The sequence below is a fragment of the Labeo rohita genome, chromosome 5, assembly GCF_022985175.1.
Source record: "Labeo rohita strain BAU-BD-2019 chromosome 5, IGBB_LRoh.1.0, whole genome shotgun sequence".
Classification (NCBI taxonomy): domain Eukaryota; kingdom Metazoa; phylum Chordata; class Actinopteri; order Cypriniformes; family Cyprinidae; genus Labeo; species Labeo rohita.
Genome location: NC_066873.1, coordinates 29,138,763 through 29,166,506, shown reverse-complemented (window position 1 = coordinate 29,166,506; position 27,744 = coordinate 29,138,763). Strand labels below are relative to the sequence as shown.

General features: G+C 36.4%; 3 protein-coding genes across 3 annotated transcripts in view; 1 reads left to right on the top strand and 2 right to left on the bottom strand.

The window, feature by feature from the left end:
* The window catches only part of whrnb (whirlin b), a 78,521-nt gene extending 77,132 nt beyond the window's left edge, over positions 1-1,389 (bottom strand). Inside the window, exon 1 of the mRNA XM_051110297.1 lies at positions 125-1,389. Coding sequence (XP_050966254.1) covers positions 125-856 — 732 coding nt within the window. The 5' untranslated portion in view covers positions 857-1,389. The remainder of the gene's footprint in view (positions 1-124) is intronic.
* Positions 1,390-2,877: 1,488 nt separating this feature from the next.
* Positions 2,878-26,904, bottom strand: noxa1 (NADPH oxidase activator 1). The gene is made up of 17 exons (XM_051109597.1): positions 26,801-26,904; positions 18,207-18,395; positions 17,819-17,998; positions 16,739-16,821; positions 16,406-16,514; positions 14,480-14,625; positions 14,164-14,263; positions 13,115-13,174; positions 12,959-12,996; positions 12,708-12,846; positions 12,475-12,543; positions 11,884-11,962; positions 9,327-9,406; positions 7,527-7,681; positions 7,275-7,380; positions 6,043-6,166; positions 2,878-5,957 (listed from the first exon to the last, which is right to left on the bottom strand). The coding sequence occupies exons 3-17, from the start codon at positions 17,990-17,992 to the stop codon at positions 5,851-5,853; spliced, it is 1,569 nt and encodes a 522-aa protein (XP_050965554.1). The 5' UTR covers positions 17,993-17,998; positions 18,207-18,395; positions 26,801-26,904; the 3' UTR covers positions 2,878-5,850.
* On the top strand, positions 20,927-27,682 carry dpp7 (dipeptidyl-peptidase 7). Its single transcript, XM_051109595.1, has 13 exons — positions 20,927-21,225; positions 21,383-21,527; positions 21,605-21,744; positions 21,891-22,054; positions 23,245-23,380; positions 23,511-23,592; positions 23,699-23,865; positions 24,146-24,206; positions 24,308-24,426; positions 26,578-26,734; positions 26,911-26,975; positions 27,149-27,219; positions 27,343-27,682. Exons 1-13 carry the CDS (start codon positions 21,151-21,153, stop codon positions 27,443-27,445), a joined length of 1,485 nt encoding a protein of 494 aa, XP_050965552.1. The 5' UTR covers positions 20,927-21,150; the 3' UTR covers positions 27,446-27,682.
* Positions 27,683-27,744: the final 62 nt, after the last annotated feature.

Here is a 27,744-nt window from a genome sequence, read left to right as displayed (position 1 = left end):
CAAAACTTAAATTTTTGGGTGAACTATCCCCAAAATTACTTTCTTATAAGATATGATATGTTTAGAATACCGCCAAAAACACACGTTCACTCACACACACACTAACATAGAGATCACACATCACCTTGACTGCCTCTCCATGAGTGACTCGGTCAAACACCATGTTATTGACTTTCATGATCTGGTCTCCAATTCTGAGCCCCTCTCTCTCAGCGGATGATCCCGGCTCCACCAAAGACACATAGATGCCAACTCCATGCTCTGACCCACCCCGTATGCTGAATCCCAGGCCTTCGTGGCTCTTGCTCCTTTTCAGCGTAACTTGACGGATTTCATCAGGTGCTTCTTGCATCATCGCTGCCGCTGTCCCCTCAGCCGTGGTGCTGAAAACAGGAGCGGCGCGCATGGATCCGTGACTGGGACCGGCCTGCTCGGACTCGAGCAGAAAGTGCACCGAGGATGCTCCTGCATGCGCGTTCGTGGTGCTAATGTCTTCCGAGCACTCATGCTTGACACTGGCTGCAGCCAGCAGATCTGTTTTCAGATAAAGCCCTTCCGATGTGTACTGGTCGAACAGCAGCTGGTCCGAGCGGGGTATAACCAGGCGCAGCATGGGTAACAGTTGGCGCTTGTTAGGTGTGTTGAGAATGACTTTGAGAGTCTGCACGAGATCAAAGACATTGCGCTTGGCGTGATACACGTTGAGACAGTGGATGAACTGCTCCCTCTCGAAGTCGTTGAGCAGTACGTTGAGCGCGTTGTGCAACTTCTTGACGTTAACGGAGAGCGCGCGGCCACCGGAGCCCAGGGAGTTCGCGCCCGACTTGAGAGAAGCGCGCTCCAGATCCGTGCTCATTCTCGGACACCTCAAAACCACAGGGGGATTTCACATCAGGCATTAGGAACAGAGCGCGGTCACTGTCTCTTGCTAAAAACAGAAATGCACCGCGTTTCGTGCGTTAAACCAGTGGCGAGACCAGCCATGCTGAGGTAAGTCTTCGTCTGAGAGCGCGTACTTAAAATAACAACACTACTACAGCAAAATGGCAGAGTAACTAGTGCAATACAGTTTCGAAACTTTTGATCATTAATGAAATTTCTTTAATAAGCACTTTAAATGCTATATATAGTATACGAAAGTACACTGTTCTTCCAAAGGCAAGCAACAAACCCGAAATAAGTCCCGCGCGGATTTGACGTCCGTAATAGTGACTTTAATCCTTTTGGTAACACATTGTGCGATGAGAAACAGGTTGTGAGACGCGTCCTGCACCGAGAAGGAAACAAAAACACAGAACGAACGTTTCAAGTTTGGCAGCTGCGCTCAGAAGAGGAGCGTGTGTGGTCAGTGCGGCTCGCTCGGATTTCTTGTCGCTACTACTGAGTCCGTAGTGAGATACCGACACGGGCGCTCTGGAGGAAATGACGCACGCGTGAGGCGCCTCTGTTGCTTAGGAACAAACAACTGTGAGGAACGCATTTGGACAAACTAAACCACATCTTTCCTGTGCGTGAGCTATTTTTAATGTTCAAGGCCCCCCGCGCTATTGACGTTAATCAATTGAAAAATAAGTCGCTTCCAAAGAGCATTGCGCACTTGGGGCCTTAATGTAAAAGTTCTGACAGGGAAACACAGTCGAAATCACAGCCTTCTGATTTCAAATTTTTTCACATTAATTGATATTAGTAGTAGTAGTAGTAGTAGTAGTAGTAGTACCTAAGGAATAGGCTACATCCAGAGTAATGATTGACTGTCATGTCCCATGAACTGCTCAATAGTCCCTTACAACATAAAAACATTTGGGTGATCAAAAGGTGATAATTCTTTCAGTAACGTTAAAGGAGAAGTTCACTTCCAGAATAAAAAAATCCTGATAATTTACATACCCCCATGTCACCCAAGGTGATCATGTCTTTCTTTCTTCAGCCACAAAGAAATGAAGGTTTTTGAGGAAAACATTCCAGGATTTTTCTTCATATAGTGGACTTCATTGGTTGCCAGTGGGTTGAAGGTCCAAACTGCAGTATAAATGCAGCTTCAAAGGGCTCTACACCATCCCAACTGAGGAATAAGGGTCTTGTCTAGCGAAACAATCAGTCATTTTCTTAAAACAATACAAATTTGAACACTTTTTAACCACAAATGCTCATCTTGCACCAGTCTAACATAATGATGTTGAAAAGGTCACGCATGACATAGGTGGAAGTACCGACCCAGGGTTTACAAAGTGAACATGCAAAAAGTCAAATGGTCTTTACAAACAAGGTAAAACAACGATGTTGGATGATTTTGAAGTTGGAGGAGAAAATGAGATGGAACTTTTTGCCCTACCCTGTCTTTTTGAATCAAAGTACACAAACAAAGAACTAACTGCACATGACCTTTCCAACATGATACAAAAAGATCCTTATTCCTTGGCTGGGATCATGTAGGGCCCTCTAAATCTGCACAGAAACTGCAGTTTGGACCTTCAAACCGTTGGCCACCATAGAAGTCAACTATATGGAGAAAAATCTTGTTGAATGTTTTCCTCAAAACACTTAATTTCTTTGCGACTGAAGAAAGAGACATTTTCATCTTGGATGAGATTGGGATGGGTAAATTGTCAGGAAGTGAACTTTTAATAGAATGTTTATTCAAATTTAACTGGTCTTTAATAGCGTTCTTAAAACTTTAGCACAAAGTTTATATTTGTATTATTTACATCGTTTATAGAATGTATTTCTGAAACAATTTAGTTGGATGTTCCTCTAAGATGGTTTAGAGAACAATTTAAATGTAACATTTCCATAATGTCTGCAAAATAATAAAATGGAACGTTTGAAAATTCAGAGAACATTTCATTATTTAATGGGAACGTTAGCAAAACGTTCTTAGAACATTTTTATTTTGGCTGGGAAGATGAACGCTGTAACATACTTACGTTTAATATTTAGTTTAAAAAAAAAATGCATTACATAAAAATTTTGCCAGTATGTTTCTGAGGGCAACAGTGGAACATCCAATTTAGAGATCAAAAATATTTGACCTATCAATGCCGCAACTGACCAGTCAGAATTAAGTATTCCAGAGAGACGTTACATACAGAAAAACATCCAGAATAGTAGTGACCTAAATACATTTTGCAGTAATGAAAAACAAACTTGATTATGATTGACATTTTCCTTTGGAATACTTTAAAAAGAAACATCTCAGTGCAGATGAAATTTTAAAGGTCCTTACATTTCAATCTTTCAGCTGATTTGAAGTTAAGACGGGGAAGTGAAAGCTGTTTTGAACAGATTTGCAAAACGAGGGCAGTGTTTGGACACACGTATGTGTGTGTGTGTGTGTGTGTGTTTCATGTGAGAGAGCTCCATTTATACCTGAAGCTCTCTAATCCCTTGTGTCTGGCTGGGCAAAGAGAGTAATATCACATCTAAAACCCAGCTCTGCTCAAATCAGGTTGGTATTGTGAGAACCCAACTCTCACAGAGGCTGTGTCCAATACTGACAAAAGCTGTATAATCCAATATAAACTGCACATTCATGGCTTTCCATGAATTGTTTTGTATAAACAATAATAATTATCCTTATTATGTAGGCTGTCTGATGTGCTTAAAAGGCAAGCGCCAAGGTTTTAGTCCAGACTGTGGATTTCAGCTGCTGTGAAAGCTCAGTTTAAAACACACGTGTCATCCTCTAAGCTCATAAAGAGGAATTAGAAAGGCCTGTCAGCAGACATCCACAACCTACGGTACACCAATAGTCTCACTGAGGGCTATTAATAAACTCATATGGACAGACTGTTGCTTCCTTTAAGGCTGTATTTAAGCTCATCCCTTTTTTAAAGTCTATCTGCATTGACCCAATCCAGTAATAATGCATATGTTTTACTGGTACGACAGCAACGAAATGCATTTGCTGTACACACTGGTGCTACATACAGTAAATAAAAACCCCAATAATACAAAACAGAGTGCAGCATAATAAAACAAGCGTGAACAGGTACAAACATTAAAATAATAGCCTCAGTAGTTAAATGACTGATTTAAAATGGTAAACTACAACATCTAAACATCTATAGACCCTCTCAGCTGAACTTTTCATCCTTCCCGGTGTCCACTGATTTACAGCCCTTTAAGATGATGACATTGCAGCAAAGGAGTCAAATTCATTGCTAATTTGCAATTACTGCTCCTGGCATCAGTGCATGGTGACAGAAATTAATGAACAATTAATGGGCCTAAATGAGACAATAGAGATGCTCGTTGATCTTTATGCACTGTAGAAGTGAATACAATTCAGTTGTAAGTCACGCATAACTGTGACTCACTTACCAAAGACGCACATACACACTCCAAAGTGCTCCAAAATGTCTGCCAGAAATTCAATTAAGTGCTGAAATACCAAATATCTTCCCTTGTCCTTTCTCCCTACATGTCTGTGTGTTTGTGAGAGTGATTTAATAAAGCTGTGTGGTTAGGTTGGTTTAACCTAGTTTCTTCTAATTCTTGTTCTTCTGATTTAAAATCAAGACTCCAGATTTCCCCCTGCACCATCATAGTTGGCCACATTATCTTTTGAGTACAGAGCAAGTGATGTACTGAATAAACAACTAACTTTTAAGACGGGTTGCGCAGTCAAAGCCATTAAATTGCAGCCGCTGGCTGTGCTACACAAAGACCCAAATACAGTTCGCTTACATCTCCTAAAAAAAAAAAATGAAATACAACTGACAGAAGGTTGTTTTGACGCCGAAACATGTTAAACTGTATAACTCCCTGACACTTATACTACACCGTTTACAACAGCTCATAAACGGGACGCAAAATTTCACTCTTTCAAAAATAAAGCTGGGGACAGAAGGTAGGAGGGGAAGAACTGATCGGTAAACGTTGGGTCAGAATGCAGTACGGCTTTGATTAATAGCAGAATGTTTAATGGGAATTGAGGGAAATGTGCGTCACGCTGGGCTCTGCCAACCCCATAATTACTGCAATATAAAAGAGCAGAGGGATCATATGCTGCAGTGCCATGCCCCAGTGCCCAGTCTGACAAAGCACACCACGCCATTAAACACTGCATTACGGATACCTCGCTGAGGTGTATTCGGCTCTCACTACAGGACAGGGGTGATTTAAAAGCCATTTTATGACACCTGACCAAGTCGAAAATAAAATCTGCCAGCAGTGTGTGTTGTATGGGTGTGATGCAAGTTAAATCATCTCTTTCTGCTGTACTGCTGTTCGGTTGGTGTATGATAGATACCATGTCAGCTGCAGCTTAAGAAAAGGTGGGTGGCAATGATGTAAACTAAAGCTGGCATCCCGTGGAGAACTATTTAAAACTTTGGATTTGGCCTCCAGCCGCCCTTTTTTGTGATCACGAAAAGTACCTGAAATTCTCCCTTTTCTATTAATATTAAATGAACTCACTCTGTAAAGAGAGCCAGGAGTTTTCAGTTGGCATCTAATTTACACAGAATTTGGATGTTACGGTACCATACATAATACATAATATATTTTAGACATCTTAAATTACCAAATGATATTATTTTCCAGTTAAAAGCACTTAAGGAGAGCTGTAATCTCATTACGTGAATGGAAAAATAAATCAAGGAAAATGTTATTAAGGAAAATTCGTCTTCGGAACAGGAAAAAAAAAAAATATGGAGAGAAGGAATTGAATTTGTGCTCAGAAGTTACTGTGATCACTGTGTGCATTGAGATAGATGTTAGATGAAGGCACATTCTTCTGATAAACACTGTAATTTTTAACAGATGGACTCCTTGAGACTGTTGATGCACATGAGAAAGTTCATATTCACTGAAGGCTAATGCAGCCACTGTTGATGTTTAGAGGCTGTGTCAATCTGTTGATGTCCCACTGACGCTGTCTGTATCCTGTTGAGCAAAACTTCGAGGGAAGATGCCGATATTTCCAGCAACGTGCCCTTCTAACCACTCATCATTCACTGCAAAATGGAAAAAAATGCTTTTCTTACTCCGTCACTTATATGCAACAAAATTAATAACAAAAATACCCCTGTGTTTACGTACCTTCACTGAGAATGTCAATTGTGTCACCTTCACTGAATTCCAAATCCTCTGGGCCTTGTGCATTGTAGTCATACAGTGCCACCATCTGATAGAGAATGGTCCTGTTGGCCAGAGGGTCCTCATTCTTGGGACAAGATGGAAGTTTGCAAATATTAAAACATAATTGGTGTAACATTTGTTCATAATAGAATACATTTCATGGAGATTGGTGTCTTTTTGTCTCTTACAGTTTGAAGGAGTTCACTTCCAGAATGAAAATTTCCTCAATTTACTCAACCACATGTCACCCAAGATGTTCATGTCTTCCTTTCTTCAGTCGAAAAGAAATGAAGGTTTTTGAGAAAAACATTCCAGGAATTTTCTCCATAAATGATTTTAAATGGTGGCCAACGGGTTGAAGATCCAAATTGCAGTTTCAGTGCAGCTTCAAAGGGCTCTACACAATCCTAGCCAAGGAATAAGGGTCTTATCTAGCAAAATGATCTGTCGTTTTCTTAAAAAAAAAAAAAAAAAAAAAAAAAAAAAAAAAAAGAACAGTCTTACACTAGCATTACGTAATCCTGTCGGAAAAGTCAGCATGGTTCTACGTCTATGTACTTCAGGTAGGGTAGGATGGAAAACTCCATCTCATTTTTTCCTCCAACTTCAAAATTGTCCAACATCATTGTTTTACCTTTTTTTTGTAAAGGGCGTTTGACTTTTGTGTTTGGTTTATAAACACTCGGTTGGTATTTCCGCCTACATCACACATGCATGCAGGAGGTCGAGCTAGTGCAAGACAAGCATTTGTGGTTAAATAGTATATAAATTTGTATTTTTCTTAGAAAATGACCTTTCGTTTCACTAGATAAGACCGGGTTTGTGTGGAGCCCTTTGAAGCTGCACTGAAACTGCAGTTCGGACCTTCAACCCGCTGGCCACCACTGAAGTCCACTATATGGAGAAAAAATGGAATGTTCTTTTTAACTGAAGAAAGAAAGACATCTATATACATCTTGGATGACATGGGGGAGAGTAAATTATCAGGAAATTTTCATTCTGGAAGTGAACTTCTCCTTTAATAAAAAGGTAAGCCAATAATAGGTTGATTTCCACAAATATTGCAAACACATTGCTCTGTTTGGGCAAACAAACCAGCAAAACTAGCTCAACCACTGACATGAATCTTTGGCAAGGCAATCTGAACAAACTAAATTTTATGACTAGTCACTCATAAATGGCAATTAGTTTACCTGACACCAGATTTGGGCTCGTCCTGATTCAGCCACACCTTCCAGGCTATCCAGTCTATCAACACTGCTTACTGGTATTAGTGCTCTTGTGCCATCCTTTCTGTGTCTGTGAGAGGAATTAGCAGTATGTGTTAGGGATGGTGTCGGGTTTTGTACGATGGAAAAATGTGACCAGAGTTTTAACATACTTTAATGTTGGGAATTTATGGCAACTAAAAGCAGGTCAACCAGACTGCAAGTCTGTGATAGTACCTGAGGCGAATGTTCGTCGCTGGCTGTCCTAATTTCTCAGTGATTTTGTCTTGCAGATCCCGGAAAGATGTTTCTAAGGGGACTCTCAGAGCCATGGTGTATGTATAGTGCACTTTGACTATGACTGATCCAGACTCCTGAGGTGAAGTTTGAACCTGGGAAAATAGGAGGGGTCACATCTAAGGTTACGGCTGAGAGTTATATACGATCAGTTCACTGAAAGTATGAGCCAAGTGAATGTGAAGTTACAATACAAGAACTTGAAAAATGAAAGAAAAAGTGTTTTTCCCAATTTCAAGAGCCCCTTTTCCCCATTACAAAGTTCTATCATGTGCACAAAGTATTTGCATATTCAGATACAAGTTTTCTCACAAGGTAATCAGGTTGCTCTGCCAGACGGTGGCCTCAAATAGTCCCCTTTTCAAATTTTTATCAGCCTTCTTTTGCTCCCTTGGGTGCATTTCTGACTGAATCAGGCCAAATCAAAGGCCTGCCGCCTCAACACTCCACTCCACTTCATGTCTGAGTCACAAAACTCATTCAAAAGATCTCATCTCACACAAAAGATCTACCATGACGGCCACTGCATTAATCATGCTCTGCTTCTATTTCCATCTACAGTACATGATACTGTCAGAAATGCTGGCTTTTAGGCTTGACAAATTTTACAGAGAGATAAAATGAATTTTCAAGACTGGGGGCATCATTTGTTAACAGACCTGGTCTGACAAACCATGTTGAAAGACTGCAAATCTGTTCGCTTTAATTTATTGAACAAATAATTTAATAATAATTAAAGTTTATCGTTTAAAAGACACTTAAAGTGGTCTTAAACTGCCTTTTTTATTATTTTGTACTGATCTCTGAGGTCCACTTACAATATTATCAAGACTTTTACATCAAAAAACATAATTTAATAGTAAAAGGGAATTTTCCGTCCCGTTTCTGCTCCGTTTGAATGTAGACTCGGACGTAAACGCCCACTGCTACGCTTGGCTAACAAGAACGATCTGTAAATAGCAGACAAAGCCTCTTTTGTTATATACACTACATGTGAATCAGTGGGCAGACCTAAACAGGCAGTGATGTAGAAACAGACATTGATCTTCTGTGGAGGCGTTTAGGTGTGTTTATACACGGTTACGTCAAAGTGCATTCCTTGTATTGGCAGATAAACTTCAATATAAGATGTTTTTAGACTGATGAGAAAGTTCTGAAACTTAAAAAGGATGTTTTTGTAGTACAATGACCTCTTGTATGTTTAAAGTTTAAGAGAATTTTGATTTCTCCATTTATGACCCTTTTAATATTCAGTAGTATCATTGATTACAAAACAAAACGTACTGAATTGAGCTGAATAATGAGACTATTCTAAAAGCATTTTAACTTAATCAAATTAAGGTAATGTTTATAATTTCAACTTTACACAGTTATTGAACTGAACTGAATCAACACTGACTGAAGCTGAATAATGACACTATTGTCTTTTTAGAGCTGCTTTACAGCAGAATTTACACTTGTCTTTAAGTTGGCATCACTGATTCTGTTACTTCCCTGTTTAATACTGTACACCTGCTTTGAAACAATCTCATCTGTATAAAATGCTATATAAATAAAGGTAACTTGAGGTAACTTAAACCTTTTAATTAATTGTAAAAAAAAATTTCAACTAATTCCTGGCATAACCTGACTGTGTGGGTGAAATTAATTGTTGGAGTTTCCATTCTAAAGGGATCACTGTTGTGTTTTGCCAAAAGGTCAGCATTCTTTCAGCATTTTCAAGTGTGTTTCGTTACTCACCTGCTGTGTAGGGACGCGGGTGGAGTTACCGGTTGTAGGAGGAGTTGTGTGGGTAGCACCGGCATAGGAGGGTTGCAGCTCTACAGGAGAGAGGATGAAACTTACATTCCTCAGAATATGGTACAGTCATTTTTGCTTTTTATTTTTAGGACAGTTGAAGGAGAGACAGGATATGATAACTGCACATAAGTGCATCATTCTGGAGCATGTGCTGTATTAAAACAATGCCACTGCATTTTAATTATTGACATCTATCAAATATATATTATATATATATATATATATATATATATATATATATATATATATATATATATACACACACACACACACACACACATACACACAGTGCACAGCATAAAAGAGTACACCCCCTCTGAATAAATATAAAAGATGCATTTTCTTTATGACAACTAATATAATTCATGGCAAAATTGAAATGTATTAAACATATACTTAATAAAAACCAAAAACATATACCAATATTTTCTGTAAAATAATTAAATGAGCCAATTTTGTTTAAATGAAGGATTGCAGAAATGAGTACACCCTAGATTTAATTCAGCAAATGTATAATATTCAAGTACTTAGTATGTCCTACAGAACTTTAAGTATACTGCAATGACCCTTACTGGCACTGAGTGTACAAGTTCATGACAAAATGCCACATCGGTCCTGTTTAACTCCTGGCGGACGACCTCCTTAAATGCCCTGGTCTTTAATGGGGAGTGTTGCTCAGCTCATCTCTACAGAATCCCCCACAGCTGCTCAAGAGTGTTAGGACTGAGTGAAATACATGTCCACTAAAGGATTTTCACTTTGAGAGATTGAATATCTTCATTTTCAGGTTGAAAAAAAAAAAAGCCCAATAAGGCAGGGAATGAGGGGAGAGTAGCATCTTCTGTTTCAAGTTTTTGTATTACATTACTGTAACGGGAAAGAGGCGAGAGGCGAGCGGATCCAAATGCGAGCTTTTATTCAAAGGACGAGACAGGGAGATAGTGAAAACAGGCAGGGTCAGCACAACAGCAAACAGGTGTAACATAGGCGAGACGTGGGGATAGTCCGTGTAGCAGGCGTGGGTCGATCCGTGGCGAACGTAATCCGTGGGGGGCAAGGCGAGGGAATATTCCGTGAAACGAGCGAGAGTCCAGAAGGCAGGCAGTGAGACAGATGAGACAAGATGGCCAGGCGAGAAAGCTAAACACAGGGAACTCTGGAACTAGGGAACTTGGAAACTAGGGAACTAGAGAACTTGGAAACGAAGGAACTTGGAAACTACACGAAACTACGCGAAACAACAATACAATAAACCACAACAATAACCACAATACTCCGTGAGTTACAGAGGGAAAGTCTGGGGCTTATATAGCACGCCTGATTGGCCACAGGTGCTGACTCAATCAGCGCAATAGAGCGAGAGCGACATCTGGTGGTGAGCGGACCGAAGGTCACCGACCAGATTTATGACAATTACAGAGTGGTGTGTGAATTCACGACAGCAGTAATAAAGCACAACTCGCTCACACCTTCAGCACTCATACATCCCTATATAAGAGCTTTACTACCACTGAACGTCACTGTGGGAACCAGGCACTTCTCACTGTACTCCTCCTCTAGCAACACCAGAACATTTTGGATGCTTTTGGATCAGAAATGATTGAAAGAGTATGGATTCCCAGAAGTCTATATTTTGTAAATATGGGCCTTGGAAGAGGTTAAATGAGTTTATTGCACTTTGGCTAGAGTAGGTAATTCTAGTGGTGACAACAACCATCCATGTCACTGTGTCGCTGTGGCAGGCTGTGTCGTACTCTGTGTGATAAAGTGTCAATCTTTTCATAGCTTTTGCCAGCTCTGAGACACTTGCATGGTATTTCTCCGGCTCTTTTTCTACCAAAAATTTACTCATCACTAAATGAAAACAAAGTGAAGACCTGATTATTTCAGGAGTTTTGTCACAAGTCCATTGTTTTTGAATATTGGTGTTACTTCTGCTATATTTTCATACTTAAAACAATAATTTGGTGTTCCTTTTGTATCATTGTCCTCTTTTATGTTAAGAAATAAGTCACCTGGCAGTTCTCTCCCAAGTGGTTCCATTGTTGCCAGTGTTAAGTCGGAGTATGATTCAGTAGGCTCTATAACACTTTTAATTGTCAGGAAATTTTCTTTAAATGTTTTGATTCAATATACTTACCTATTGATCAAAAATAACCTTAAACCTACACTAAAATGATCTTTTTTAGTTTTAATTAGTAACTTTCAGGAGGGTGTACTCTTTTTTGCAACTCAACATTTTGTCACTTTGATAAGAAAATCTTATTTTCTTGAATAATTTTGACATTCTTCTTTGGTAATTGGACAAGCAGGCTTGTTGGAACATTGTATCTTTAGAACCCTAACATGTCTTCTAAGTAAAGCGTAATTGCTGAATTTGTTACGTTTTAGAGAGGGTGTACTCATTTATGCTGTGCACTGTAAATAAAACAACTTTAGTCATTAACAAACAGTTTTAGTTTGAATGTGTCTGTTTTATCTGAATTATTTTCTGTACCTAACGAACGCTGAGATGGACCTTGGGGTCGGTTTGGGGGTTTTAGGCCTGGTGGGTGTGGGATGCCATTGGCGAGTTCCTTCAAATGAATATGCAGAGAAAAATCTCAATATGCTACTGGCTATAACAACTTTAATTCAGATATTGAACATCAGAGGCTGAAGGACAAGGTCACTGCTCCTACAGTATGCCAAGCAAGAAAATGCAGATCCCTTTACTTGCTCAATTAATCATCACATCTCTGGCAAAAGTAGTAACAAGAGGCTATAAACTTTTAAACCATTTTTATTTTTATGATTGCTTTTCTTTTCCTTGCAACGATACTGAAAGTGACAAAGTGTGCTGAGGCAAAGTGCAGCCTTTGCCAAATCTCTGTGGTTTGCAGAGTGCGTAAGCACATTTTTAAAGTAGAATTAAAAAGCTTTTAAAGCTGTCTGCATTCATAAAGCTGAACATATCTAAGAGAAAAGCTGGGTAAGACTTGGCAAATGTTATGTCTTGGCAAGACACCATTAAAAAATGAAAACGAAAAGAGGTCAAACAAGGAATTTAAAAACAAACAAACAAACAAACAAACAAAGGAACACTTACAATTCGCTTGTTTTTAGCCTTGTTTTTCTTGCCCATCGGTTCAAGCAGGAAACTGGGAACCAGACCTCTCTAACATTTTTAAAGTATAAAAGAAGAAAAATCCCAGTTGTTATTCTATATTCTGTCAATTGTTTAATATCCTAGCACATTGAACAATGTCACAAATTGTCATAAGTGCCTCCAAATCAGAACAAATCCTCTGTAACAGTCCTTAGAAAGAAAGAGTAACTCACCTTTCCATCATAAATAACTACTGCCAGTCCGTCCTTGTCATCATCACTGTACAAAAACACTTTTGCTCCAGCAGGAACTGTTAGCTCTCCTGCCCCTTTTGCCACACACGCACTCTTCATTATCATGTAACGAGAGTCCCTATGCAGGAATAATTTATCTTAATTAGAAAGACTTTTTAGTGCTTAAAGATGGCATAAAATTATTAGTGTATTAAGTTGGTCTTAATATTTCCTGAATATGAAATACTTACTGGCCATCTTCTACCTTTGGCTCATAGTACCCTGGTTTCTGCAGGAACATACAAAATCAGTGCAGTGTAGTAAGAGACCAAATAAAGTTAAAAAAAAAAAAAAAAAAAAAAAAGCAGGACAAAATTTGAAGGTTGTAGCATCACAGGTAACTATACCTGTGGTCTGAGAGGATCAAAGCCTCCGAAGTCATCATTTGGAATCAAAGAAGTGATGACCTAAGAGAATATGAGTTTAGTTTTATCATTTCTCAAATGATGGCATGTATAGCGTTTATAATTACTGATAGAAAATGAAGGTGGAAAAATAAAAACAAAACTGCAGAAGCCTACTGTATCATTTTGGGTTCTTACATACATATATTTCTATATTTTCAACTATTCTCAATCAGAGGCTCAAGACCAGTGTTGAGGAGTAACTAATTACATGTAACTAGGAATTATGTAATTTAAAAACAAAATAAATTTAACTGTAATCTGTAACAGTTATTGAGAAAAATCATTAAATTAAAATGTTAAGATTACAAATGGGTTACATCTAAATATTTTCACACATGTACAGATTTGATTGATTTCTTTCCCACATTGCATTGACTGCTCTATGAGACACCAATGTGTCAGGAGTTTAGAACACAGAATAGGGCACATGCTTATTTGATAACCATGTTATTTCCTATTTGGATGTATGCATATGCCTTCATTTTTAGATTAACTTTTTTTCCAAAGCATTATTAGATGCCAGTGTTTCCAGTCATATCTATGCAAATATTTGACAGTTTCAAAGCTATTATACTATATCTTATGATTTTAAATCTGAATTTAACCTCAGAATGATCTCAAAGTAAAAATAAGTGTGAAAGTCCGATTTTGTGGTGGCTGGGCTTTAAAATTACATGATTATAATCTTAATTCAAGTAATGAAGGATTTTAAAAGTCTAACAGTAATCACTGTCGAATGTGAACTCTGCCTGCTTTAAAAGTTTCAAAATGATTAACAGTTGAAAACATTAATTAGAAATTTAGAAAAGTAATCAAAAAGTAATAGAATGTAATCAGTTACATTACTTTAATAAAGTAATTGAAATAGTTACACTTCAATAGGGTAACTTGTAATCTGTAACCTATTACATTTCCAAAGTAACCTTCCCAACACTGCTCAGGACCTAGCAGCTTTTAAAGCAGCTGTATAGAGTTAAGATGAGAGTCACCTTAGCTTCACCCAAGAAGTCCCGCGGTTTAAGCTGTTCTATCTCCTGTTTCCTGGGACGGAACACTTCACCCTCAGGGACCAGAAGAGGCTCCAAAAAACTCTCTTCTCTGAGAATAAAATGTACAGAAACATTATGTAATTACGTTTAACGGAGTGTTGTTAGCTTAAAGCACAGACTGCAGAAATCATTACAGTCTACTGCGTTCAGTTATAGATCATCAGTAAAAGAGCAATAAAATGTAGCAATTAATGTTTTTCACTAAGAAAAAAAACTTTTCAGTGTCCTCTTTGCATTTTCTTAATAAATTGATCACATGAGTCTTACAGAAACAGCCTCTAGAGCTGTGTCTACCAGGTTGCTCTTCCCCGCTCCTCTCTCCTGTGAGGCCGCCGTCAAAATTTCTTGGGCTTTGTCCCATTGTTGCAGTCTAGAGTGGACGGCAGCTGCATTATAAAGGACCTATGAGTGAAAAAAAATCCACACAAGTTGTGTACACTGTTCATTACATTATATCTATAAGACAATAAAAGTACACTACTGTTTGGGTCAATAAGATTTTTTTTTTTCTGAAAGAAATTTTTACTTTTATGCAGCAAGGATGCTTGAAATCGATCAAATACGACAGTAAAAGACTTCATGTTATAAAAGATTTTTACTTTCTGTTCATCGAAAAATCCTTCAAAATTATCACGTTTTACAAAAATATTCAGCAAATGTTTTTAACTGTGATAATAATAAATGTCTCTCAAGCAGCAAATAATCAACATATTAAAATGAATTCTTAGAATGATTTCTGAAGGATTGTGTGACACTAAAGAGTTATTTTAAAGTGTAGTAACATGTCACAATATTACTGATTTCACTATATGTTTGATCAAATAAAAGCAGCTTATAGATACACAGTGCCTTGTATTTATACGCCTTCATTTTTCACACTTTATGTTGCAGCCTTATGTTAAACTGCTTTAAGTTACTTTTTTCCACAACAATCTACATTGCATACTCCATAATGACGAAGTACAAAACAGATTTGTGACAATTTTGAATTTCACCAAAAAATAAAAACACACTGAAATAAGTACATTCCATAAGTATACTTTGCTGAAGAACCTTTCCAGCCTTATTTGTTTGGGTATGATCTGCATCTACATCTGCATTTGGCAATTATCTGCCATTCTTCTCCTAACCCCTTCACCTCTCAAGCTCTGTCAGTTTGGATAGGGGTCTCAAGGACATTCACAGAGTTGTCTATAAGCCACTCTTGCTGAGTACTTAGGGTCATTGTCCTGTTGAAAGATGAACCTTCTGCCCAGTCTGAAGATTTGAATGCTCTGGACTAGGTTTTCATTAAGGCTATCTCTATATTTTGCAGTGTTGAGCTTTCATTCTACTCTGAAGAGTCCCTTCTCAGTCCCTGATGGTGAAAAATAGCAACACAGCATGAGGCTGCTACCAGCACACTTTGCGTGCTCCTGAACTAAATTTCAAGTGTCCCAGACAAGGGTATGAATACTTATTTCTAATACATTATCATCTCATTTTCTATTTTTAATCATTTTTTAATGACCGCAGGCCGGTCCCCACAATGTCAAAAATTTCACGTTTTACTATCCTTGTGGGGACATTTGGTCCCCACAGTGTAGCAAAAATAAGTACACACACACACACACACACACACACACACACACACAAGTGACACATTTCCTTGAACAGGACCATCCATTCAATTACCCAGTGAGTAATAAGGCCTTCCAGGAAATCATAAACCATACCTATAGTACATGTCTAACAGTGTGTACTAGGTGTAACTTGAGGTGTAACTTTAGTATCTGAAGGTCATACACTGATTCTCTGAAACTTTTCAGCTAACAGACATTTGAGGAATAGAAAGGTTGTTTGATCTGTTCAGGCAAACCTGAGCTTAACCTGGCAAATGAGGAATGCTGGATATGTCTTATCTTCTTTCAGTCTGACATTTGACATTGCATAACCATGGAGCTCTTTCACTCAGCCCTCAAAGAGGCCTTGTGATAGCTATCTGAGCAGGTGAACTCCACCAACATTCAAGTTTAATGGCAGAGTTGACACAAGGCTGGATAGAAAATGTCAACAATTTCCTGACTCACAATAAAATGGTTAACAAATAAAATGTGCAATAAATCCAAACAATCATATTTTTATATATGGTTTTGTTTTAACTTTGTTGCATGTACAGGGAGAAACATGCTTGTGTTCTGACCTGCCAGCTGTACATTTTATAACGAAGACCCAGCTGTTTGTAGTCAATTACAGGGTTTTCTCTCATATTTTTCTGAGCCCATATACAATCAGCCAATGCTTCCTCCAGCCTGGTTTTAGGAAAAAGTGACAGATACGGAAAGAGAATGAGACAGGGAGAGAGCAAGAGAACAAAGAGGCAGTGTCAGATCAAAGTGAATCAGCTGTCCAGAACATCAGCTTTAAACAAAAGGTCAATGTTTAAGATGCATGTGTTGCATCACATTGTGGCATACCAGACAGACTAGTCTGCTCGTTCATATAGAGCTACAGCATGTAAACAGAGCATCCTCACCTGTTTGCCATCATATGGACAGCAGACCTCTGAAAAAATCCCACAGCAAGACACGAATCCTTTGCGATTACCTGGTCGAGAGCCTAAAAAACATCATTTGACATTATCAAAGACATCTCAAAATTTTAATCTTTAACAAAAACATAGCAATGACATGACCATTACAGTTTGTATTTCCAGATTATATTTTTTCTTATCTTGAAATAACTAAATTATTAACTAAGCAAGGGGTTTTCAAATCAGGGAGGTCTATGAAGTAATAGGAAACCATAGAAAAGTTCATAAAAAAAAAATAAAAAAAAACAGGAAAAATTTAAAAATAAAATAAATAAAATATATTTTAAACTTAAAGTACTTAACTATTATCAAGATATTACTATTTTAATTCACTTCCTCAACAGCTTTTTTAAAAAGAAATATAAGTGAGATTTTGCTAACAGCTAAAGGTTTATTAGTTAACAAATCACAAGTTGTGTTTGTTAACATTAGTTAATGGATTGAACTATGAACACACAGTGAACGGCTGTATTTTTATTAACAAACAGTAACAAAGATTAACAAATAGTGTAAGAAATGTATTGCTCATTGTTAATGTTAATTAACTAATGTTAACAAATGACACCTTATTGTGACGTGTTATAGAGAGACCTGGAAACTTTTAAATAAATAATGAACAAGTAAATACATTTGATTAAAATAAAAATAAAAAAGATTAACATAAATAAACTGATATAACATCAGTACAGTTATAATACTATTCAAAGCAGAAAAAGGTAATAATGTCACATAAAAACTAAATATTTTCCATATAATGTTTTAAACATTTATAATAACCAATTTTACAGTGTAAATTGGGACTTCGTACATTCAAATAAACAGCTGCCTTTTAGGATAGCACAAGGATAATCATATTTGAAGGTTTGTGGCATCTAAAAGATTGAAAACCCTGAAACTAAACTATAGCTCTCGCAAATGCTGTTTAATAACCAAAGACAATGATAACTGTATTAAATCATTGCAATAGTTATCCTATATTTCTATAATTTCTTAGATGCGTAATTGCCAAACTTGTGGTTGTACCTTGACGGCCAAGTCCACTTGACCCAGGGCAATGTGTGTAGAAGCCATCACAAACATAGTGCGACAGTTGTGATCTGTGATCTGGTTGAGTTTAGTGAGAGCACCTTGCCAGTCCCGGCTGTCTATTGCTCTCACAGCCTCATCCCACAGCTTGAGCAACTCTGTGTACAACATGGCCCTCTAGAACACAACAAAAATAATCAACTGTTATTTTCATAATCACTACAAACCAATATGTACTGAGAAAACACCATAGTTTGGTAACTAATATCTTGGAACGAAAAGACTAGAATATGACAGCTACCCGCAAAATACAGGTGAGACTAGCCTTGCAGACAATAAAACCATAAAAGCAAGACTTATTACTAGCACAATACTAGACACTTACCACAGCACAGAAACAGACAGAGATAAGTCAGGATCTTGAATTGCTTTCTAGAAGTGATTGACCATTGAAAATCAGTGCAGCTCCTGAACAGGTGTAAGCCAGAGTTTTTAGTAAACTCACAGGGAAGAGATATTTGTAGAGTGACACACAGCTGTGGTTCCCTCCCACTTGTCATGGCATCAGGAAGTTCTGCATTCTCAGGAAAGAGAGAGAGAGAGAGAGAGAGAGAGAGAGAGAGAGAGAGAGAGAGAAGAGATTTGTTGAGAAGCAGGTAGGGCACGTACACAATGGCACAATGGTACACAATTAAACAAAAAGGTGTTGAGTAAGTCAAGGAAATAGAAGACAGACAACGTGCACACTTACACACTAACATCTACAGCCCACTAAGGACTGACACTATAAAGGTTTTTTGGCCAAGAGTTAAACTACCAGGAAGCACTTAGTTATTACTAGACATTTATTTTAATAGGGAGACGGTCAAGAAAAAAGACTGGAGGGAGGAAATTCCAGTATTACTTTCTTACCATTTTTTCACACAGCACATTTACAGCTTTAGATTTCCCCCAAATATAAGAGGACTTAAATTACATTTAATGTCACAGTAACTAAACAAACAAATGTGTTTTGACACATTTGTCCACATACACAGTATTTTAAGACACCTGTGGACATCATAATGAACTGAGGTACAAGTGAAATTCCCTGCATATTTGGACAGGAGATGGTGCTACATGTTGTTTGGTAGACAATCCATCGAAGGCTCCTCCGCTCTTACGGTATTTATAAATAAATAGTTTGTGAATGAATCTTTAAAATTAGCAAATCCTTTTTTAATGTTAACAATGTGAATGATCCAAAGACTTACTCATAGCACACAAAAGAAACGTGTCGCCACCTTCTGGCTTGTAAACTGATGTAAACTGCAGAACTGGTTTCAATGACTTCAACAAATCTACTGCCGTTAAACTGATTTCAAACAATTCAGTAGGAGTCACTAGGATGAGTCAGAGTCCCCATCATCACAACTACATTCAGGGTTGGACTAACTGACGTCATTTTAGCCTATTAAATTCAGATCATGGTTTTCGCATTGTGAATTAGTGCGGAGCTGGTTACACAGGGAGGTTGAGCTCCCACAGTGAAAATAAGTAAAGAAAAAAATAAAATAAAAAATAAGCCTATTTAATTTTTTTTTTTCTCACGGTCTTGTGATACTTAATTCTTGTGAAATGTTTTTTTTTTTTTTTTTTTTTTTTTTTTTTTTTTTTAAATAAGTGAGTGAAGGTTAGCCCACCGAAGTTATATGCATATTCTTAGCAACGTATATTACTAATCAAAGATTACGTTTTGATACAGTATATTTACGGTAGGAAGTTTACAAAATGTAGTCATGGAAAATGATCTATATCCTAATGATTTTTGGCATAAAAGAAAAAAAAAAAAAATCAATACACTACAATGTATGGTATTGCTACAAATGAAGAGTTTATTTGCAAAAACAGATAACTGTTTTTTTTTTTTTTTTTTTCATTTTCAAAAATCTTTTTTTTTTTTTTTTTTTTTTTTTTTTTTTAATTGTTATCATGTTTTTATTTTGTTTTATTGTGTTAGTTTGCTGATTTTTAGTAATTTGTAGCTAATCAGTATAACCCAACTGCAGTCTGATTGAGATTAATTGGAATGCACAATGAAAAAACATAATTTTTGGAAATTGTTAAAAATAATGTTATCTGTTTTTGCAAATGAACTCTTCAAATATAACCCTGCTACTCAAGACCGGTTTTGTGGTCCAGGGTCAAATTTTTAAAATTATTTGGGGCGGAAAAAAAGACAAACATCGCATTAAAATAACTAAAATGAAGAAAAAACAAAACAAAAAAAAAAAACCTACAGGGAGGTTGAGCTCTCACCCCCGATTGTGAAAATAAGTTAAGAAAAGTAAAAAATAAATAAACAAATAAATAAATAAATAATTTTTTTAGCTCTTTTGAGACTTGATTTTTGTGAAATTTATATATTTACACACACACACACACACACACACGTTTGTTTTTGTGAATTGTGGGGACTTTCCATAGACTTCTATAGATTTTGTACTGACCAAACGATATTGTCTATCCCCTAACCCAACCCTAACCCTAAACCTAGCCCTCACAGAAAACATGTTTGCATCGTTACACTTTCAGATAAACATCATTTACTATTTTTAATCATTTTTTAACATTGTGGGGACCGCAGGCCGGTCCCCACAATGTCAAAAATTTCAGGTTTTACTATCATTGTGGGGACATTTGGTCCCCACTATGTAGCAAAAACAAGTACACACACACACACACACACACACACACACACACATATATATATATATATATATATATACACACACACACATGAGTGAAGGTGTTTACCGAAGTTAAAAGGAAACCTTTAAGTTGATTTCACTTTTTTCTTCATTATTTATTCATTATTTATTTTATTTACCTTTATACTCATTCGGAGGAAGATGATTTATCGACTTCTGTGATGTAGCTATCTTTCTTGTTTGCTTGTACGTTTTGAAGCATTAAATAAATAAATAAATAAATAAATAAATAAATAAATAAATAAATAAATAAAGCCCTTTACTTATTTTAAGCTATGAAGACTTTTACTTTGAAATGGTTCCTGACTTTTATTCTGAAACCTGTTGGTAAATCATTATTAAACAGCGAAGCTGCTTTGTTCATTGTTTAGACAAGATTTACCATAATAACGGTGTAAATCACGTACCGTACTCTTGACCCTACAGGGATAAGCGCGTCTATAACTTTTATAGTCGACTTGTAAACAAATGACACGAGTCACATGACAACTGACACGATCACATGACAGTCAATAGCCCTGTGGTGATTTCATTAAAGTTTTGTAGATTTCAGGCTTCATGTAGGGGGTTTCTGTGAGAATGGCTGCACATTGGTTTTTCCTTGGATTCTTGTTGCTGATTTTCGGTGGAAAAACAGAGACACGTTTATCTGTGGCAAGTTCTGATCTGCAGTTTTCCTATATGTTGATTTATGAAGTGTTATTATTAACGAACCGTTTCAGTTATTTTCCTTACAGAGTTCATTCTCTCTCTCTCTCAGTTCGGATTTCTAACTGTTCTTTTGTTCTCTTTGGAATGTTTTCCTTTTTAGAAGGAAAAGCTCAATAATGAGCTCATCCCATCTCACAGAGACCTTGCTCCTGATTTCAAGGAAAAGTATTTTAAACAAGTTTTAGATCACTTCAATTACAACAGTCTTGGCAATGGCACATATGATCAGCGCTATCTTATTACAGGTAATAATCTGCCACACTATCATACTGTTACAACTATGACATCCATACTGAGTGAATGCATCGTTTGTTTATTGTAGATCAGTACTGGAAGAAAGGCAGTGGACCCATTTTCTTCTACACTGGCAATGAAGGAGACATATGGGAGTTTGCACGGAATTCAGGGTTCATCACAGAGCTGGCAGCAGTGCAGGGAGCCCTGGTGATATTTGCTGAGCATGTAAGATGTTCATGTAACTGTTGAATCATATGACCATGGAGGAAGTTAGACAAGTTAGGACAGTTCACTCAGTCTTTGATGTCAAGTTTATGCAGTCATACAATTGATAACTCTGCACTAATGGTAAGCTTTGCTTTAAACTCTAGAGGTACTATGGAAAGTCTCTTCCATTTGGGAAGGATTCATTTAATATCCCTGAGGTGGGGCTGCTGACGGTGGAACAGGCCCTGGCTGACTATGCAGTCATGATCACAGAGCTGAAGGAGGAACTGGGAGCCCAGAAATGTCCCGTCATCGTCTTTGGTGGAAGGTGGGGTCTCAGTGAGTTTTTTTTTTATTTTGTTGAGAACCAATATTTAGCCATTAAGTGATCATCTTCTAATAGACTGTATATGTGACCCCAGACATCATTACATACAGTATTAAGTAGCATGGGTATATTAGCAGCAATAGCCAACAATACATTGCATGGGTCGAAATTATAGACCTTTCTTTTATGCCAAAAATCATTAGGATATTAAGTAAAGATCATGTTCTACTAAGATATTTTGTTAGTTTCCTACCATAAAAATATCAAAACTTAATTTTTGATTAGTAATGTGCATTGCTAAGAACTTCATTTGGACAAGTTTAAAGGCAACTTTCTCAATATTTTGATTTTTTTTTTTTTGCACCCTCAGATTCCAGATTTTCAAATAGTTGTATTCTGGCCAAATATTGTCCTATCCTAACAAACCAGTCCAACAAACTTATTTTTTAAAATCTTAATTTTAAAAAAAGTCTACCTTTATGACTACCTTTATGCAATTGATCAACAATACAGTAAAAACAGTAAAATAATGAAATATTACAACAATAACACATTTGTTTTCTTTTTTTAATATTTTGTAAAATGTAAAATGTGTTTATTAAAATTTTAAAATGTTCAAATTTATTGTTGTGATGGCAAAGCTACATTTTCAGCAGCCATTACTCCAGTTGTCACGTCACATGTTCTTTAAAAAATTATATTAATATTCTCATTTGGTGCTATAAAATATTAATAATATAAATATTAATGGTTCTGTTGAAAAATGTTTTTGCTGCTTAATATTTTTTGTGGACACCCTGAAACATTCGTTGATGAATAGAAAGCTCAAAAGAACAGCATTTATATGAAAAAAATCTATTGTGACTTTTAATTTGTTAATTAATTTATTTGTTATTATTATTATTGCTTTCTCCTAAATTTTGAACTGTAGTGTTATAAGTGTTTCCACAAAAAAAAAATAAGCAGCAAAAACTTTCTACACTGATAATGTTTCTTGAGCAACAAATCAGCATATTAAAATGATTTCTGAAGGATCATGTGACACTGAATACTAGTGCAATGGCTGCTGAAAATTCAGAAATAAATGACATTTTAAAATATATTAAAAAAGAAAATGTTCATTTTAAATTGTAGTATTTCACAGTATTAGCCTTAGTGTGAAAAAGAGGCATTATTTCTGTTTTTTTCAGCTATGGAGGAATGTTAAGTGTTTACATGAGAATAAGGTACCCGAATGTTGTGACTGGGGCATTAGCCGCTAGTGCTCCTATCCTGTCCACCGCAGGTCTTGGAGACTCTAGACAGTTTTTCCGGGATGTTACCTCTGTAAGTTCATACTTAATTCCTTTCAGGTCACTTTTGCTTTAAATATGAGTTTACAACTTAATACTTTTTGCAAATAAGAGCGTTTATGATTTTATATTAGAATATTATTGATGTGTTTTTGCTTTTTCAGGATTTTGAGAAGTTTAACCCTGCCTGCAGAGATGCAGTGCAAGGAGCTTTCCAGAAGCTAAACACTTTGGCCCAACAGAAAGGTATTCATAGCCATTCACTCAGAATGGTTAACCATGTTCAATCTGTGCTTGCTTTTGTTCTTAAAACAAATTTCATTCTCCATGTTTTCCCATTTATACTTCGTAGACTACAGGCGCATCCAGTCGGCCTTCTCCCTGTGTAAAACTCCCTCCACCCCAAAGGACATTCATCAGCTGAACGGACTCTTACGTAACGCCTTCACCATGATGGCCATGTTAGATTATCCCTACAGCACTCATTTCATGGGCAGCATGCCAGCCTTCCCTGTGAAGGTATTGGACTTGTCACTGACATGAATTTCCAGCCAACCCCATCACCAGATGGAAAGGAGATAGCATGAAAAATAAAAGCTTGCCATTGAAATGCTTCAATGCATAATGCAAAACCTAATGGTGTTAATCAAATGTTTTCCTGATGCATATTGCAAATGAAACCACTCCACCCCATCTGGTTCCATTTAAAATTGCTTAGCAATGCAGTTCCTGCAGTTGGAACTGAACCGGTGTGATTGTGTGTCTTAAAGATAAATCGCAGTACTTTTTACTTTCACAGGTGGCGTGTGAAACCATGCTGAATGGCACTGATCTTATGTCGGCACTCAGAGATACTGTCGGTAAGTGACGGCAGCTTTGCACCAGTTTCATTTTCTGCTTCTTTTTTAAATCCCTCTGGTCCTGGCAAGGCTTTCAGCATTCGTTTTGTTCCATCCCGCAGGCATTGTGTATAATTCCACTGGACAGCTCACATGTTATGACCTCTACAGTCTCTATGTGGAGTGTGCCGACCCCACCGGCTGTGGCCTTGGCTTTGACAGCTATGCATGGGATTACCAGGTACCTAGATTAGTTCTCACTAAACCCCGAATATTAGATTTTAACACAAGTCTTTAGTAAAACAGATTTGAGAATCCAGAGTGCTGCAGGGATGATGTCAGTTTTGTAGGCCAACCCAGAATTTCGCATCACTCTGGTTCCCTTGACAAAGGTCTAATAGGATTTTTCCATGGGCTATGATTATTGAAAAAAGTAAGCTCCTGACAAAAGTTTTTTTTTTTTTTACACATTTTGTTTATCAAAATAATCTTCACATTGAACTCACCATTTATGAATTTTAAAGCCTAAATACAATCACCAAAAATAAAAACAAACAAAATATGTGACCCTGGCTCACAAAGGGTCATTTTTTCAAAATTGAGATTTATATCATATATCATATGAAAGCTGAATAAATAAGCTGTATTGTTAGGATAGGACAATATTTGGCCGAGATACAACTATTTAAAAATCAGGAATCTGAGGGTGCAAAAAAAAAAAAATCTAAATATTGAGAAAATTGCCTTTAAAGTTCTTCAAATAATGTTCTTAACAATGTATATGACTAATCAAAACATTTGCAAAATATCTTTATGGAACATGATCTTTACTTAATTTCCTAATGATTTTTGCCATAAAAGAAATCTCAAAAATTTGACTCATATAATACATTTTTGGCTATTGCTACAAATAAACTGCAGCGACTTAAGACTGGTTTTGTGGTCCAGGGTCACATATGATTTAAACGATTTTAAGCTTCGACAACTCTTTCATTTTTTTATATACACTGCCATTCAAAAATTTGGGATCGGTAACATTTTTACTGTTTTTTTTTTTTTTTTTTTTTACATTTTTTATTTGTCTCTTATGCTCATCAAAGTTCAATTTATTTGTTCAAAAATACAGAATAAGTAGTAATATTATGAAATATTATTGCAATTTAAAATAACAGTTTTCTATTTTAATATACTTAAAATATACGTAAAATTAAAGATTTTACAACTCTTGGAAAAGGTGGTTGCTAACAAGTGGCTAAAGGGACTACCAGAGGTTTTCAGGAACATTAAACATAACGTGTTCTCGTAAACTGTTCCAATTGGAATTTCCAGGGAAAATGTATATACACTGCTGTTCAAAAGTTTAGAATCAGTACGATTTTTAATGTTTTTTAAATGAGTCTTTTCTGCTCATCAAGACTGTGTTTGTGATTAAAAATACAAAAAACCCCATTAATATTGTGAAATGTTATTGCAATTCAAAACAGTGGTTTTCTATTTTAATATACTTTAAAATAGAGTTTATTCTTGTGATGCAAAGCTGAATTTTCAGCATCATTACTAGTGTCACACAGTCCTTCAGAAATCATTCTAATATGCAGATCATAGTTTGAAGCACTGCCACATTTTTATATACAGTTTCTTCTTTAACTATAAAAAAGTACAAAAATTAAAACAATGAAGAAAAAAAAAAAAAAAACTTAAGATAACCTGTAGGAAAAACACCCCCACATCTTAAGCAAGCAGAATAACGTTAGTGATATTTTATTAAATTTTTTTTTTTTTTTTATAATTGCGCCTTTGAACGATTACATAATTGTGGCATCTGTAATTGTGATCACGATTAAAAATTTGATCAGTTGTGCAGCCCTACTTTGAATGGTAGTGTATATTGTTAGAAAAATATAATACTAAATAAATGCGTTTAAATAAATAAACATTTTATTAATCAAAGAATCCTGTAAAAAGTATCACATGTTCCAAAAAAAATATTAAGCAGCACAAAGGTTTCCAACATTAATAATAAATCAGCATATTAGAATGATTTCTGGAGGATCATTTGACACTTAAGACTGGAGGAATGATGCTTAAAAAAAAAAAAAATTCAAAATGCATCACAGGAATAAACTGACATTTAATGTGATGGAATAAAACCAAAAGTTAAAAAGAAGCACTGACTTAAGGAAAATAGAACCAGACGTTTAAAAATTGTTCAGTCCAAATACTTGACACTATGATTTTTAGAAATTCATGTTACAGCTTTAAAAGACTTTAAAGACATCTGGTTTAAAGTTCATCTGATGTATTAGAGTCATTATAGCATGAATAGACTTTCCTTTAACTTGTAATTATGTATAAAAAGCATCTGCCTTTAAAAAGCGTCTTTCTTTTTTAGGCCTGCACTGAGATAGAGATGTGCTATGAGAGTAACAATGTGACAGACATGTTCCCACCTATGACGTTCACCGAGCAGCAGAGGGAACAGTACTGCTTAAAGAGATGGGGCGTGATGCCGCGTCCAGGGTGGCTGAAGACCCAGTTCTGGGGCGACGGTAAGCTGTAACTACCATACAGTGCCGAGGTCTGTGTGTTGCTTTATAAAAAATAAAAAGTTTTACCTCATGATTATACATTAGGTTCCACTTGTCTGTATTCCTTTTAATATTCATTGGATGTTTGCGGGGAAATAGGAGTTCAATGTTGCATCCATTTGAATTTTCTCTTCCAGATCTCTCCACTGCAAGCAATATCATATTTTCCAATGGTGATCTTGATCCTTGGGCTAATGGAGGGGTAGGGCAATTTTACTTAACTTTCCCCTTTTTTTTTAAAGAGCACTTTCTTTACTAAAATGATCTTCTGAATACTTAGTTATTATACTTAGTAATTCCTTTGTTAGCGGTTGCTGTGGAGGTTTACGAATAAAGTGCTTTTCTGTGAAATGATGGGATTATTTTCACCTGTAGATCAGGAAGTCACTCAGTCCATCATTGATTGCAATCAGCATACCAGAGGGAGCTCATCATCTGGATTTAAGGTGTGAATTTTTGGTGCTTGTGTGTGCAACTGTGAGAGATCCAGACAGAGAAATGCTATATTTGGCTTTGTCTCATCTGATCATCATGCTTCCTGTTTTTCTTTTCTTTTGTTTGTTTTTCAGGGAGTCTAACCCTGCTGATCCTGAGTCTGTGATCGTGGCTCGGAAAAAGGAGTCAGAGATCATCGCTCAGTGGGTGAACGCAGCAATGAAGGAGTCGTCATGAGTTCATTTTTATGTACAATTTATTTCAACATTGTAAACTTGTAAAATATTGAATAAATCCATTTATTTTCCACAGAAATGGACATTTAAAAGATATATTCCAGAAATATGAATTTGTCAAAAGAAAAGACATAATGTACAAGCTCACTCTCATGTCTAAATTGTCATTTGTAAATTGCCAGATTGAACTGGGGTACTTGTATTTGTCATTAAAAGGAATATGTACAGCTGTACCACATCCTGCTTGTCTTTTCACTCCTGTTTTAAAATATTCTTTGAAATTCATAGCACATCTTTGGC

What these genes read in the sequence shown, in the direction of transcription:
- dpp7 (XM_051109595.1), top strand. Translation starts at nt 21,151, where the DNA reads ATGGCTGCACATTGGTTTTTCCTTGGATTCTTGTTGCTGATTTTCGGT. An exon ending in GACCCAGTTCTGGGGCGACG is followed by an intron (nt 26,735 to 26,910) that starts GTAAGCTGTAAC and finishes TTTCTCTTCCAG; the next exon opens with ATCTCTCCACTGCAAGCAAT. An exon ending in GCTCATCATCTGGATTTAAG is followed by an intron (nt 27,220 to 27,342) that starts GTGTGAATTTTT and finishes TTTGTTTTTCAG; the next exon opens with GGAGTCTAACCCTGCTGATC.
- noxa1 (XM_051109597.1), bottom strand. Translation starts at nt 17,992, where the DNA reads ATGTTGTACACAGAGTTGCTCAAGCTGTGGGATGAGGCTGTGAGAGCA. An exon ending in GCTGTTTCTGTAAGACTCAT is followed by an intron (nt 14,264 to 14,479) that starts GTGATCAATTTA and finishes CAGAGAAGAGAG; the next exon opens with TTTTTTGGAGCCTCTTCTGG. An exon ending in AATTGACATTCTCAGTGAAG is followed by an intron (nt 5,958 to 6,042) that starts GTACGTAAACAC and finishes TCCATTTTGCAG; the next exon opens with TGAATGATGAGTGGTTAGAA.